At 39.9% G+C, this 16,431-nt stretch overlaps 1 protein-coding gene across 3 annotated transcripts in view; it reads left to right on the forward strand.

Moving 5' to 3' along the window:
- Positions 1 to 16,010, forward strand: part of LOC126467192 (armadillo segment polarity protein) — an 89,796-nt gene extending 73,786 nt beyond the window's left edge. Inside the window, exons 13-14 of one of the 3 annotated variants that reach the window (XM_050096443.1) lie at positions 8,431 to 8,536; positions 15,015 to 16,010. In XM_050096443.1, the coding sequence (XP_049952400.1) occupies positions 8,431 to 8,536; positions 15,015 to 15,238 (330 nt within the window). In that variant the 3' untranslated portion in view covers positions 15,239 to 16,010. Of the gene's footprint in view, positions 1 to 1,335; positions 1,436 to 8,430; positions 8,537 to 15,014 lie in introns of all 3 variants that reach the window. The other 2 variants (XM_050096444.1, XM_050096445.1) reach the window with 2 other exon arrangements.
- Positions 16,011 to 16,431: the final 421 nt, after the last annotated feature.

Consider the following 16,431-nt stretch of genomic DNA (forward strand, 5'->3'; position numbering starts at 1 on the left):
CCTTATAGCTCCTAACACATTTTGATTTGTTGCCAGTCTCAACTACAAACTGGTATAATAATTAGTGTTTCAACTGTGAATCTCTTTTCTCCACTTACGGTTTCAGGTAGTAGTGAAAAGGAAATTGATATAAAGTAACATTTATTGGAATTGTTTGACAGCTTAAATTGCGCCCAGTGGTACTGATCTTTTCTGCTGTTTAGAATCTTCATGTCTTAACAGTGTGTGCTGTGTGATAATGTTAGTATTTTGTATTTTCTAAGAAACTCAGAGGTTACCAGTTTTAGATTGTTAATACTGAAAACATCTACAGAAACAGAGCTTTTATTCAGCGTTATCATAATCTCATTTTCCCCCCTAAATCCCAGACATCTGTTAGAAGAGTTAAAAGCAAGCACAATCTAAAATGTGACTCAGTTGTGTAAAGCAGACTAAAAGTGCCTGCATACAAATAATTGAAGTTGGAACAACTGGAACAGAGTTGACAGAAAGAAAGGCAACATTCTCCATCTTTATGAATCCCCATACAGTAATCAAATTATTCTTACTGCAAGAATGTATGCCTTACGCAGTCACCAAATTCCAGGGTGTTTATTGTCAGCAGTGAAAAACATAAGCATTCTCTGTAACAAAGTCTGAGAGAAAACAATCACATGTGGTTGGGTTAGCAACTAGACAGGTAGATGGTGATGGTTACTGCCCACAAGAAGATATGTGATCTAAGGTAAAATTATTCTTACTGCAAGAATGTATGCCTTACGCAGTCACCAAATTCCAGGGTGTTTATTGTCAGCAGTGAAAAACATAAGCATTCTCTGTAACAAAGTCTGAGAGAAACAATCACATGTGGTTGGTTAGCAACTAGACAGGTAGATGGTGATGGTTACTGCCACAAGAAGATATGTGATCTAAGGTAAGAGCAGATTTAAAATAAATTGCAAGTGGATGTGTAGATATGAGAAGTAAAGTTACGCAGAACCTCAAATGACACATACAAGGAGCACAAACAACTTAAAAAGAAAGTTTTTGCCAATTTTATCGCTGTGCAACCTTGTATTTATCTTTTGATTTGGGTTCTACTGACTTCTGAATAACTACATTACACTTGTATCATTATATACTGATTATCTTTCCTGTCAGCCCACACTGTTTTTGTAATAATAGTTTAGAAGCAACTCGTTTTCTCCAGACAGCTGTTTTTAATGCTGTTTATCATAATTTTAATGCTGAAATCATTTCTAAAACTACTTTGTGTGTAGATAGTATAATCACCCATATTCATTTCATATATGTAATCATTTCACTAATTGCTCTCATAAACAATGGTGTACTCAGTGGCAAAATCTGCAAGATCAAGATTCAAGGAACAACTACATCCTTCATATGACATCTCTTCTGCCAGATGAGTCACATGATTGAAGAAGTCACTCAAGAGGTAATTGGCGCAGTGTGTCAGGGCACATATACCATTTTCACACTTGATTCTTCTGTACATTACGCAGCCTTTGATTACAGTTTGCACCCTTTAGTATCTCATTCAGCACTGTTTGTACATGATAACTTGGTTTCACAGTTGGGCTTAGAGCTTCATAAATACTGGAAATACCAATTTTTGTTGAAACCATCTATGACATGAAACATACAGCACTTCTTCTTAAGTATCCTATCATATTTTATTGCAATACATATCTTAATATAAATAGCCATCTGATACTTCATTGAATGGGATCAGCTCCTCTACAGGAAAAGTACTAGAGTGTTTAATGTGAAGATCAGACAAATAAGAACTGCAAGTACAATATCAGTGATAAGATTCCTTAAAGTAAGCCACTGAAATATTTAACTCAGCAGCTTGTAAATAACATCTCTTGTGAAGGTCCTTTGTCCGGTTTATTATTCTTTTTGTTTTGTGTTTCATAAGTAGTTTTGGTGGACAGTAGGATGTAACCTTCTTCCACCCACTCCCCCCCCCCCCCCCCCCCCCAAGTCAGACATACAAATTTGATAACTAAAACTTTTGGATGTTTCAGTACAACATGAGTACTAGAGATGACGCCAAATTGAAAATGGCCTAGAACAAGGTAGAAAATCCTTTTTTCTCCTAGGAGTTGTCTCGTCATTCTCCTGAAGTTATTTAGAAACGGTAGGGAAAAGCCAGATCATGATGGCTAGATGGATATTTGAACCTGTTCTTCCACTTACTAGTTCAGTGTCTTCAACAACTGAGGTACTTTACTAGCTGAACAGATACAACCAGTAACCCCCCCCAAATTCTTTTTCTTTCAAGAATTAACTAACGTATTTAAAAACAGCTTCGTACATGTGATACTTTACTAATCAGTTAATTTGTATTTCAGGATAACATGTAAAACCTTAATGAGTTGATTATAACAGCATTGTAAACTTATTGTTTTAAATTTGGTCAATAAAGATATGAAATACTGAAAATCAAATTTTTGTTATCTTGGAAGCCATTAGATGGGAAACTTGCAGCTGTGACTGGGTGACCATTATAGCTGTTTAGTAATATAAATGCTTACTAAGTTTCCACTCACTGTCTAATCTTTGAAGAGTTATCATCTGCATTTCTGACGTGCTTGTCTGTAAAAAAGTTATTGCCGTAATTCATACTTGGCACTTTGTCTGATCTTACATGCACACAATTGTTCCCCCCCCCCCCCAAGTAATCTTTTCATTTTGCATAAAAACTATACCTGCATTACTTGGTAATCCTCAACTTTTATCCGATGGCTACCCTATCTAAATGATAGGTAGAGTTGCTGTCCAAATAATTCCCAATACATTAAATGTATTAGTAACAACTGACAAGAGTTAAATCTTTGTTAAACATAAAGGTAATGGGAAAACATACGTTGGCTTCAGCAAAACTGGAAACAAGAGATATTCGCTGTTAGTAAAAGTTTAGTGTAGGGCTTGGAGGGACTGGGTGCTTACGGATTGAGGGGGGGGGGGTGGGGGGGGGGGGGGGGCTAAATGAGTTTGTATCATAATTTTATTGCCTATGTGTCTGAAAACAAAACAAAGTGTCATGGAAAGGAATTCTGTGGTGGTGTTAGTAGTTGCTGATGCTGCTTTTTGTCACACTGATAAAGTTCCAAAGAGTTTTTTGATCCCATACGTAATAATAAGAGTTTTCAAGGTAAAGGTCGTACGTTACACAGAAAAAAATTATAGAAATAGATCATTCTGAATGACAGAATCTGATTTTACTTAATGCATTTGCAAACATTGGGCATATAACCACAAATACACAAAAATAAAAGCCTTTAGGGTAAAATATCCTATGTCATTAGGCTGTGTGGCATCCTTCTTCAGTTTATGCTTGATAATTGACTCCTCTGATAGGATTTTCTTCAAGATCTTCTGCTGTTCTCACTAGCTGAACAAAGTGGAACAGAGGAGACGAATATCAGTTGCGTAAGAAGAAACTGAAGAGAAACCTATTCCAGCCCAAAAACCTCCCCTACACCCCCTTTCCTCTCCCCTTCCTCCCCTTTCCTCTGCCCTTCCTCCCCCTACACCCACCCCCTTTCCTCTACCCTTCCTCCCCCTACACCCCCTTTCCTCAGCCCTTCCTCTCCCTACACCCCCCTTTCCTCTGGCCTTCCTCCCCCTACACCCCCCTTTCCTCTGCCCTTCCTCCCCCTACACCCCCCTTTCCTCTGCCCTTCCTCCCCCTACACCCCCCTTTCCTCTGCCCTTCCTCCCCTACACCCCCCTTTCCTCTGCCCTTCCTCCCCCTACACCCCCCTTTCCTCTTCCCTTCCACCCCCTACACCCGCCATTCCTCTGCCCTTCCTCCTCCTACACCCCCCCTTTCCTTTCTCCTTCATCCCCCTACACCCCTTTCCCCTCCCCTTCCTCCCAGTACACTCCCCTTCCTCCCCCTACACTCCCCTTCTTCACCCTACACCCCACTTTCCCCTCCCCTTCCTCCCCATACACCTCACTTTCCCCTCCCCGTACACCCCCTTCCTCCCCCTAGGCCTCCCTTTCCTCCCCCTACTCCCCTCTTTCCTCTCCCCTTCCTCCCTCTACGCCTCCCTTTCCTCTCCCCTTCCTCCCTCTACGCCTCCCTTTCCTCCCCTTACCCCCCCTTTCCTCTCCTTCCTCCCCCTATGCCTCCCTTTCCTCCCCTTCCCCCCCTTTCCTCACCCCTTCCTCCCCACCCCCCCTACGCCTCCCTTTCCTCTCCCCTTCCTCCCCCTACGCCTCCCCTTCCTCCCCCTTTCCCCTCCCTTCCTCCCCCTTGTCTCCCTTTCCTCCCCCCTTTCCCCTCCCCTTCCTCCCCCTTCGCCTCCCTTCCTCCCCCCGTTTCCCCTCCCCTTCCTCCCCCTTCGCCTCCCTTTCCTCCCCCCTACTCCCCCCTTTCCTCTCCCCTTCCAACCTCTACGCCTCCCTTTCCTCCCCCCTTTCCTCTCCCCTTCCCTCCCCTATGCCTCCCTTTCCTCCCCTACTCCCCCCTTTCCTCTCCCCTTCCACCCTCTACGCCCCCCTTTCCTTCCCTTACTCCCCCCCTTTCCTCTCGCCTTCCTCCCCCTACGCCTCCCCTTCCTCCCCCTACGCCTCCCTTTCCTCCCCTTCCTCCCCACTTTCCTCTCCCCTTCCTCCCCCTACAGCCCCCTTTCCTCTCCCCTTCCTCCCCTACACCCCCTTTTCCTCTCCCCTTCCTCCCCTACACCCCCCTTTCTCTCCCCTTCCTACCCCTTTGCTCCCTTTCCTTTCTCCTATGCCCCCTTTCTCCTGCCCTTTCCTCTACCCTATGCCCCCTTTCCTCTCCCCTATGCCCCCTTTCCTCTCCCACATGGCCCCCTTTCCTCTCCCACATGGCCCCCTTTCCTCTTCCTTTCACCCCCTTTTCCCTCCGTTTTCTCTCCCTTTGCCCCCCTCTCCCTTCCCTTTGCCCCCCTCTCCCCTCCCTTTGCATGCCTATCCCCCCCCTTTGCATGCCTATCCCCCTCTTTGCCCATCCTCACCCCCTTTCCCCCCTTTTCCCTCCCATTTGCCCATCCTCACCCCCTTTCCCCCCTTTTCCCTCCCATTTGCCCATCCTCACCCCCTTTCCCCCCTTTTCCCTCCCATTTGCCCATCCTCTCCCCCTTTCCCCCCTTTGCCCATCCTCTCCCCCTTTCCCCTCCCCTTTGCCCAACCTTTTCCCTCCCCTTTGCCCAACCTTTTCCCTCCCCTTTGCCCAACCTTTTCCCTCCCCTTTGCCCCACCTTTTCCCTCCCCTTTGCTCCACCTTTGCCCCACCTTTTCCCTCCCCTTTGCCCCACCTTTGCTCTCCCCTTTGCCCCCCTTTCCCTGTCACCCCATCTGCCCCCATTCCCACCCTCTGCCTCCATTCCCCTCTCCACCTCCTATTCCCTCTGCTCCTGTTTCCTCCCACCGTACCCTCCCTTCCTCCCATCATGCTCCCTTCCTCATGTTGCCCTCCCCATTCCTCTTTCCATCCCCTGTTCCCTCTTTCCTCACTACATCTGCTCCCCCTCTCCCCTGGCCTTCATCTGTTACACTTTGTCTCCTGCTGCTTCCTCCATCACCTTTCATCTGCTCATTCCCTTCATCCACTCTGTTTCCCATCTCTTTGTCTCTCTCTCACTCCCTCCCTCCCTCTCCTCCCCTCCCCTGCCCCCTCCACCCTGTCCCCATCCCCTACCTGCGTACCTACCTTTTTTTTCTTTCCTCATTGCCTGCTTCCAATTTTCTTCCTATTTTTCATTTGTCCAGCTGTGATTTATTTTCAAATTGTTTCATAGTTCACGGAAGTTTGTGCAGTATGTTTTGCTTAGTTTTTCATAATATGGTAATTATTAGTTGAGAAACTAATTTAAGTTTCCATTGTGTCAGATTAAGTTTTTCAAAGGCTGCGTATGTCATTTTACCCTCTTGCTTTTCCATGTACCAGGCGTACTTCAACAGCACACACACTTATACCTTCCACATCTTGTGCTACTCTTTCTGCTGTACCATATTGGATTGCATGGTCTGAAGTAATTGAGATTTTTAAAACCCTAATGAATAGTGTTGAGAATTGTGTGTGCTTTCTCTTTAGAAGATAGCAGTTCATTGAACTTCCCCTGAGTGAGTAGTTTCTTGTCTAGTATATTTCTGCTTTAGAAACCTTGAATAGCAGGTCAATTTGGCCATTTTTTTCCTTTTCATTTCAGTTATAGAAACACTAAATACCCCGTGTATGTAGGTTGTGTGCTGTTACATTTTAAAGGTATCTTGATAGCTGACTGAAAAGTCTGGTTCCATTTGGCTGCTTTTGGAATACACCTGTACATTTGTAATAACTAGGAAATATCAAGCCCCCTTCATCTTCTCCACATATATTGATTGAGAATTTTGCATAATAATGGTGAACTTCAGCTGTTTTAAAAGTAATTGGGGAAAATACTGAGAAATTTCCAAAAATAAGATATTTGTTTACTGCATTACTTTTAGCATGAGATGCAGAGGCAGTATATCAGTTTTTGTAATGTAAGTTTGGTTCTACAAGATTTAACATTCTCAGTGTCTTGTAGGAAATCATCTGATGTAACTAATGAAAGCTGTTACATGAAGAAACTATACACTTGTCAATATCATAGCTTACTGCTACTTCAGATATCTTCATAAGAAATAATTCATTTCTTAAGCCTGTACTGTGTACTTACTTTTGGCTCTCTGTGTTTGAAAATATTCCTCAAGGTAATCAAATACTTGAACTGGCAACTTGACAAGGCTAAGTTGTGTATTTTAAGGTAAAAAAAAACACTAAATTATCTATGATGTAGAAGCATGTTTTTTATGATTCTGAGGTCTTATTTTATGCTTATTTATCAAGAATTATTTCATTATTTGGAGCTGCTGCTAATTAGCTAATAGTTTCATATTGGCATGCTCATATGTGAGGATGCTTCTGGATTTGTTAATCACGCAAAGTAGCATTAAAAGTAGTTTGGCTATGTGTTTGTAACTGCTCTTGCGAGGAGTTGAACAAATCACTCATTGTAAACATTTGTTTCAGTTTTAGTACCACCCTTTCTTGAGAAACAAGAGTAAATTATATGCTTTTTTCATGATAGGGTTCAGTGAATTTTGTCATAAGAGGTTCCAAAATAATTGGATTATTTCAGAAGAATCTCTCTTTCCTTGTGAAATTTTGGATGAATGCACACCTAGTTAGGCCTGGTGGTTTAGCAGTGAAGCACTTGACTCGAAATGAAGAGGTCGTGGTATCGAACCCTGGTTGAACCTTGGCTTTTTCAGTCTGCGTTTTAACCTAGCCTTCACCTCTCAACAACGCGAGGAGTCACTGAAAATCACATGTAACTCAAATTCTATGTTAAACTGTAGATCCTGTTTCCCCCATTTGATAACTGGTAAGTTAGGGACACGCCAGTTGCCGAAGTGATGTCCAAGTGAAAGACTTGCACCAGGCCAGTGAGTCACATGAAATTAATGTGCACCTAGTCTGGTAAGAACTGCAACTGAGAAATTCGGTATCCATCGTAATGTACTTTTTAGTTATGTATGCAGCATAAGTAACATTTTCAACATTGTTGGTGACAATATGAACAGCTACTACCATTTGCCATTGTCAAGGAGCCTACAGCAGATAACCTGCAGTAGTAATCAGTACTGGGAAATTAATCCATTGACTCCACACTGTATTCTTGTAAGAAGTGATGAAGATGGAGCAGTCATATTACATTGCTCTTTCACTTTATAATAAAATGAAAGCTATGCAATATTCACTTGGATCATCAGGTCAACATATGTCTTCTGCTGGTCTTTCTGAGCAAAATGAAAATGAAAGGAAAAAAAAAAAAATTACACAGCCGAGTTCGAAGATCATTGGTCTGTAAAATGTAAGCAGAGCAAAATACTTCAGTTAAATTAAAGGTTGCCAGTGTAAGGAGCACAGTGCAAATATTATTCTATAAATGAAGAATCTTTAAGATGATGATCATCCTATATGCAGTAGTATGAGGTAGAAAAACGATCTTAGTGCAACCTTGGAAACTACATTAATACATTAATGTATAAAATTCTGTGTATCATATTAAAAATTACTCCATTGTTATATATATACACACACACAAAGATGAGGTGACTTACCGAACGAAAGCGCTGGCAGGTCGATAGACACAAAAAAAAAAAAAAAAAAATATATATATATATATATATATATTAGTATTTTGAACTTGTTTTACTGTGTATGTGTGTTGTGTGTTTATATATAGTTCATTAGCTTTTATTTTTGCATGAAAAGTGTTATGTTAGATATTCCCATCAGTTATACGTAGAGGCCCAGTTATGAAAGCCTGTGCCAAAGTCCAGCGGTGATGGTTTTTTATTATTATTGTTTTATAAAGCATGATTTGTATGTGGTTGTTTGCATCTGCTACCCCATTGCAGGATATGCTTGCACTAGGCCCAGACCAGGGCTATTCAGCAGTAATGTATGGACAGGGACCACCTAGTGTTCACAGCAGTCATGGAGGTCGTCAGTATCCGATGCAAGGTAGGTTCGTTCCGTCATCCACCAAAATATATGCAAGTAAATATAGCTACTTAAAATTGTATCAGTGTTTCAGGCCACAAAAAAGGAATTATTACCTCATATAAATGTCTCTCTTAACAGGCATGAGAATTTCATTTAAATATGTTATCAACTTGAATCAATGAAATATATCACTTTTTTGACACACTCAAAAATCCATGACCATTTTAATTACTGTATCAGTAACTTTATAATGAGTCAGTCATAAAGCCCAACCAGTTTATTTGTAAAATGCTGTTGTACTAGCACAGGGATAATAACCTGTTTGTAGTTAATATTTACAGCCCCATTGCTGATGCTGACACTTCGATTTATTTAGCAATTAATACTGTCAATTCAGCTCCAACTTTTTTTAAAAAAAGTTCACGTATCTGGTAGTGTAAGGGTTGTTGAAGAAGAGAATGCATATCATCTTCAGTACTGCAGTTTTAAGTAACTATTTATTGTCAGTTCAAAGATATATGGTGGTTACAGTGCTACAGTTGTCATTCATCAGACCACCTAGATCATTGCAACATTGTGGCATCCATATGGAAGAGTTGGTACAATTATTAATTATTTGCCTCAAGAAGATACAAAGGAAAAGATTATGACCAGAAGTTGTCAGCAATTGACATTGATTGATAGAATGCTCCTCTTAGCTAGTATTTTTAATTTTTCCCAGTAAGTTACTTTTCCAGATATGCCTGTGCTTCAGCAAAACCAATTCAGATGCAGGCTAAGTACCTAACAAAGCTCAGTAAAATAATAGTGCACATCAGATAATCTGTGTTTTGAAACTACTTCAAAACAGCCAGTGTTGCTCAGCATTCGATGAAACTTAGTTGATATTGGTGTGATTAATCCCAAGAATGGCGCACAATTCATTTCCACATTGCAACAGTCATACAGTTGGCATAAGACCATAATCTCAGCTATTCTATGCATGGAGTAAAACAACTGATGTGTGTTGTGGAAAAACTGCATTGAAATGACAGAAAATCCAAAGAGATTCTGGTCATATTTAAAGTACGCCAGAGGCAAGACACACTCAATCCTTCACTGCCCAATACCAGTGGTAATATTATCAGTGACAGCATCGTGATGGCATTATTAAACTTAGTTTTGCAAAGTTTCTTCACAAAAGCAGGTCAAGTAAATAATCCAGAATTCGAATCGAGAACAGTTGCCAACATGAGTACCTTAAAAGTAGATATCCTTTATGTAGCGAAGCAGCTTAAATCACATTTAAAGGCAAGTCTTTGGGTTCAGATCATATACAAGTTAGGCTTCTTTCAGAGGATGCTAATACAATAGCCCCATATACAACTGCTCACTGGACAAAAGATCCATACCAAAATAATGGAATGTTGCACAGGTTACACCAATACTCAAGAAGGAAGTAGGAGTAATCTTATGAATTGCCGACACATTTTACTGATGACAATTTGCAGTAGGATTGCATAACATATATTGTTTTCAAACATTATTAATTACCTTTAAGAAAAAGGCCTTGTGACATGTCAGATTCAGACAGTATTGTTCTTGTCAAACACAATTAGCTCTTTATTCGTATGATGTAATGAGTGATATTGACTGGGGATCTCAAATTGATGCCATATTTATAGATTTCCAGAAGATTTCTGACACTGTTCCTAATCTATATAAACAATTTAGGAGACAGTCAGAACAACCCTCTATTATTTTCAGATGATGCAGTCATTTACCATCTTCTTATTTAATCAGAAAATCAAAACCAATTGCAAAATGATTGAGTCCGCAGCTTGTGGTCTCTGGTCACATTCTCGCTTCCTGAGCACGCGGTCCCGAGTTCGATTCCTGCCGGGGACAGGGATTTTCACCAGTCTCGAGATGACTAGGTGTTTGTATTGTCTTCATAATTTGATCAGCATTTATGAAAGAGGCGAGATTGGGCTGAGCAAAGGTTGGGAATTTGTATGGGCGCTGATAACCGTGCAGTTCAGCGCCCCATAAACCAAACAACATCATGATCATCATCATCATCAAAATGATTGACAAAATATCTGTATGGTATGAAAAGTGTAAATGGTCTCTGAAAAAGGAAAAGTGTGAGGTCATCCATATGAGTATGAAAATAAATATGTTAAGTTTCACCTATACAATAAATCACACAAATTTAAAAGCTGTCTATTCAACTAAGTACCTAGGGATTACGATTACGAACAACTTTAATTGTAATGATCACATAGATAATGTTGTGTGGAAGGCGAACCAAAGATTGTGTTGTATTGGCAGAACACTTAGAAGATGCAACATTTCTACTGAAGACCTTGGCTGTGTGGTATGCAATCCTTACCAGATAGGATTAACGGACGACACTGAAAAAATCCAGAGAAGGGCAGCTCGTTTAATATTAGACCTATTGCAAAACGGGACACGGTGTCATGGATATGACAAGCGAGTTAGGGCATTTTTCATTGCCGTGAGATCTTTTCATGAAATTTCAGTCACCAACTTTCTCCTCTGAATGTGAAAATATTTTATTGTCTGCTAATTATATAGGGAGAAATGATTATCATAATAAAATAAAAATCAGAGGTTATACAGAAAAATAAGTGATCATTTTTCCTACCTGCCTTTGAAGAGTGGAACAATAGCGAAATAGTCAGACGGTTGTTCGAAGAATCCTCTGCCAGACACTTAAGTGTGAATTGCAGAGTAATCATGTAGCTGTAGATGAACTGGGTTACTGAAATTTGTATCACATAGACTACAGTAAATTGCCATTCCTGGCCAGTTGTTAATAAAACAGATTACAACTATAACATTTTTAAGGCTACTAGCTTTCAAGCGTTTCAGTGTGGACAGAATAAACTTGCAGAGAAGTCACTATCTGTAGCAGAAATGAAAAAATTTACAGTCTTTAGTAAATTAAAAGAAAAGTTAATGTAACAAGTAAAGAAAGAAACAAATTCACCAGCCAAATTTGTTAAGAGTAATATAAATGATTCCAAATTCTTCTTAATCATGAGAAGGACCTTGACATAAGCAAAAAGAAATACAGGGTGGTCAGAAAATGTGTGAAATGCTTGTAGGGATGTTACAGGGCAGGTTGTACTGAGGCATAAATGTTAAGAAAAAAATTTGATACTGCTCCGTTTCCAAGTTATTCAGCATAGAATTTATCCAATTGAGGCGTCGCGCGCTCACACTCAAGCGGCCTGCCAGGAGCAGTGTTGCCCAACGAGTGCTTTGTCTCGTTAGCTGAAACTTGAATTTACGCGCGCGACGATCTGATTGGCTAACTTCAATGCTAAATAACTCTGAAACAGCACAACGTACCGAATTTTTTTCGTAACATTCATATCTCAGTACAACCTGCCCTGCAATATCCCTACAAGCGTTTCAGATATTTTCTGACCACACTGTATATCATGCTGCATTCTCTTGTGTGGGTGTCCATTTTTATCTTCACTAATATCAGATAATGCTGTTATAGCTCATAGTTAATTAGTGGAGAAATGCTGAGGGGAGTCTGATTGTTAAGACTGCAGCTGTCACTGTCACTTTTTCTTTTCAAATCGTGTTATAGATCAGCCATTTTGTATCCTCCCATGCCCTTGATGAATGGTACAGGGGCAGCACCTGTTCATGAATTCGCTAAATGCTTCCTACCCCATCAGAGGAATAACTACATGTGAAAGCATCCATATTTTATGTCATGTGCTCTGTGTGGCTTCTTTTTAGTTTGGATCACTAACCATTAAACTGTCGTTATGAATAACTGCTGACAACCTGTGGGCAAGGACCATCTGATACCAGAGCACTTTATTCCACAAGGCATTGCCAGCTATTCCGATTGTTGCCTCCCAACCAATGTTATCTGGATGCTTCCCCTGTCTCATCTTCCCTGAACATCAAAAGTGGGGGTGTCTGTTCCCCAACAACTGCTGTATGCTCTTGTTTCCATATAACTACTACTCCTCCCTTTCAGTTCAGCTTTACTGTGCTTTCTGTCTACAATGTATTTTGCACATTCATATTTTTGCATGTTCTTCTTGCATCAATGGTTACCTATTGTTATAAAATTCGGTTGCCTTACCATTGAGGATACAGTGCTCTTTCCCAACCTTCTTTTTCAGTATACTGATTCATATTTTTCTAGGCATGATTAGGCAAGATAGTTCTTTTGATAGACCAAATTAAATATCAATTTTCCTAGTTTTGGTGTTAAGCCCCAAAAAACAAACTAGAATTGATAGAGAACACAGTTTCATACTTGACCCATGTCACCATTTATTATGTTTCAGCCAATAAATCAAACATCATCACAGTATTTTCTATAGCATAGTCTGTCAGGGGTAGCATGCCCTTGCTTTCCCCTGACCTTAGAACTATCTCACTTGGCCACCAGACATACAATTTTTCACAGTTATAAATATTTCCCAACACTTGAAAATCACATTGAGTACTAGGAAAAAATGAAGAACTGGCCAAGAACTGAACTCTCAGGTAGTCAGTTTGTAGTCTTGGCTTGACCTTCAAGCCACTGTGACTGTTATTAGCGATTTACCAAAATATAGTTTGTAGGTAATTTTTGTGCAGTTACTAATTCAAAGATAACATTTTAACTGTGTGCCTGAGATGAAATGCTGATCACAATTTTGGTAGCTTGAACTGTAATGTATTTGTACTATAACATCAACAAGAATCTAACAACAGTTGTATTGTATAGCAGCTGACCACCGAGCAGGGAGTTGCGGTATATCTCCAGTTCCTAACTCATAAATTAGTAAAGTTGGTATCTTTCATATTAACACATACATAGTACACTGCATGATTAATGACTGCTTTCCACTGCTTATAGTGTTTGTGTTCACACACAATACTGCTAATACCTGTGTTAATTGAAGATAGAGTAAGAGAGTTACTTTTTTTATTGTAATATATTTGTGGCAGAATGTAGAAATTTATGTCTTAGTAAGTATTTAGTAGCATGTTATAAGCACTGCAAATGCACAGAAGAGTAAATAGCCCATCATCATCACTATAAAATACTAAAAAGTATATCAAAGACTAAATATTTGTATGGTAGTTTTATCATGTTACTTGCTAAATCTGTTTGATTTTTTGTAATAAATCCAGTGTTAGTGGAATAATAATCATAGCAGCTTGTAGTATGTTATGATAAAAGTTTGATAAGTTCACATGTTTCTTTAAACATGGGTAGGTTTTTTTTGTCTTGCTTAACAAAGTTTTTGAGGAAAAAATACCATTATTGCAGACTTTGAGAAATATATGTGAATTCACTTGTGTGTGTGTGTGTGTGTGTGTGTGTGTGTGAGGGGGGGGGGGGTGGGTGGAAATCTAAATAGGGCCTACTCATCTGAAGCTTTGATGTATTTGATACTTACATTACTCCACCGTAAAGGACAAGCCACATTGTCCTTTGTTTGTACTGCCCTTTGTGTACAGTTAATGTGCCCAGTTAATAAAACTTGTTGTGAAACTCATATCCTTATTGATTCAGCTGCATCCTGATAAAAGTTTTTTTAACACGCACACACACACACACACACACACACACACACACACACACACACACACACACACACAAACACACACACACACACAGTAGGCTGTAGACTGCTTGCATCATGTGAAAGTATTCCTGACATCAGCAGACTAGATCGGTCTGTCTAAAGTGATCAGCTGAGCATAAAGTACGGTAGCGTCAGATTCATAATATTGATTAATAACATCAGTTGCAACACTTACGGGGTATTTTGTTGTGGGTCAATAAAGCAGCTGTACTCTATTGAATGCAAGGACATGTGTAAGCTGAAAAGAGGGGATGATACTACTGATACAGTCTAATAATTTTAATTTGGTCCTACCTGTGTAGAGCTCACAATCTTACAAAATGAATATTTCAGCAGGTGTCTGTCATTAAAATTAATTACATTTGAGCACTGTTATGACTTAAGTGAGTTATAGCCACAACATGTTTCCAGGCAGGAAAGATATCACAGAGGAAATTGATTGTTTGCAGGTGACTGGTAAACAGCTTATTTTGACATCAGCTTTTGAATTGAACCGAAATCACAAGTATGGAAATACGTGCTTAATATCAGTTACTTTTACTTATTACCCAGCTGCTTCACTTTTAACTAACTTTCAACTCCTGAGTACTGCAAATGACCATATTTTTATATTTCCAAACCAGTACTTTGCATGATTTTTTTGACTTGGCAAATGGTTCAGTTTTCTCCTCTTGTTCTCATTAGCAAAGTTCCCAAATACTGAAGCTTCAGGCGGAGAAAGTCATTGTGGCTCCCAAGACAATTTGTAGATCTAATTTTCAGCTATGTTTCTGATTTTTTTTCCCTGTTAAGAATTGTTTTTCAGATTCCTATTTAATTTTTATATGCATCAGTTCATCATAAAGCAGTAGATTTACATTTAAGTAATTTTACAGGCTATGACACGCTACCAGTAGACTCTATTCAAGGACTTGACATAAACTCTCACCCTGCCACTGGTGGTGGTGGCGGCGGTGGTGGATCCAATTATGGACCCATGGACACCATGGATGTACCAGGTGCTGAATCAACAGACCTCAACTTTGACCACTTGGAGGAATTACCACAGCCACCACAGGACAATAACCAAGTGGCTGCTTGGTATGACACTGACTTGTAATTTAGATTTGGTGCGGTGTCTGTCAGGAGTGTTATTAACGTGTGTATGTTTTTATGTTCATGGTGAAGTGAGTGACATACTTTGCATGTTAGAAGGTTATTGTGTGTGGCAGACTGGCTGTACCACAGTGAAGATATCTCATTCACATGTTAATTTTAGGTTTATCATTCCTATTTCATGACAACTTTGTGAGAATTCATAACCAAAATTTTATAAACAATTTTGTTGAGTGTTCCCATATAATTTTGATTCATTATTCCATTTTGTATGAATGAATTGGAAGCAAATGTTACTGAGTAATGTAGATTTTGGAATATTATGTAAACAGAATGATGTGTAAGCCACTGTCATTATGGAAAGATGATTTTTTTGCTGCATTAATAGCCTCATAATTGATACATTAGGTGTGTAGATGCAGTTTTAAGTGAGAATTGTGTGTCTCATTTAATAAATTTGTGAGTTTCACGCACAGTTATTTAATTAGATGTAACTGTTATTGAGCACTGCAGGGGATATCATTAGTTATTGTTCATATCACTCAGTCATAAAATTGTGTGTGATCATAGTAGCAAAACATTTATGTATGTGTAGTGAAATCTGCTATAATACTGAGTACTTTTAGCTGTGTAATTCTGCTTCGTGTATGTTGAATGGTCCATTTGCTTTCCTACTTCAGACGAAAAGTATCTTGGATATTCTTTAATTACATGTAGGGACCATATATTTTTCTTCTTACTTTAGCCAGAACATCAAATAAAGTTATTAAATATAAGGTGTTTGATTATTATTGCTATTCAGAAAATGTTCCCTCACAAGCAAAAACAGTGTCGTCCGACCTACTGTCAAACAGTGGAAAATCCAAGGTGGAATGTAACAATATTATGAGAAGGAAAGTTGCTACTCACCATATAGCGGAGATGCCACACACACACACACACACACACACACACACACACACACACACACACACACAGGCAACTAAAACCGCACTGCGAGCAGCAGCACCAATGCATGATGGGAGTGGCAAATGGGTGGGGTATGAAGGACACTGTGGCGGGGAGGGGGAGGGATAGTATGATGGGGCTGGCAGACAGTGAAGTGCTGCAGATTAGACCGAGGGGGGGGGGGGGGGTAGCATAAAAGGAGAGAAATAAAGAGACTGGTTGTGGTGGTGGAATGACGGCTGTGTAGTG

The sequence above is a fragment of the Schistocerca serialis genome, chromosome 1, assembly GCF_023864345.2.
Source record: "Schistocerca serialis cubense isolate TAMUIC-IGC-003099 chromosome 1, iqSchSeri2.2, whole genome shotgun sequence".
Taxonomy (NCBI): Eukaryota; Metazoa; Arthropoda; class Insecta; order Orthoptera; family Acrididae; genus Schistocerca; species Schistocerca serialis.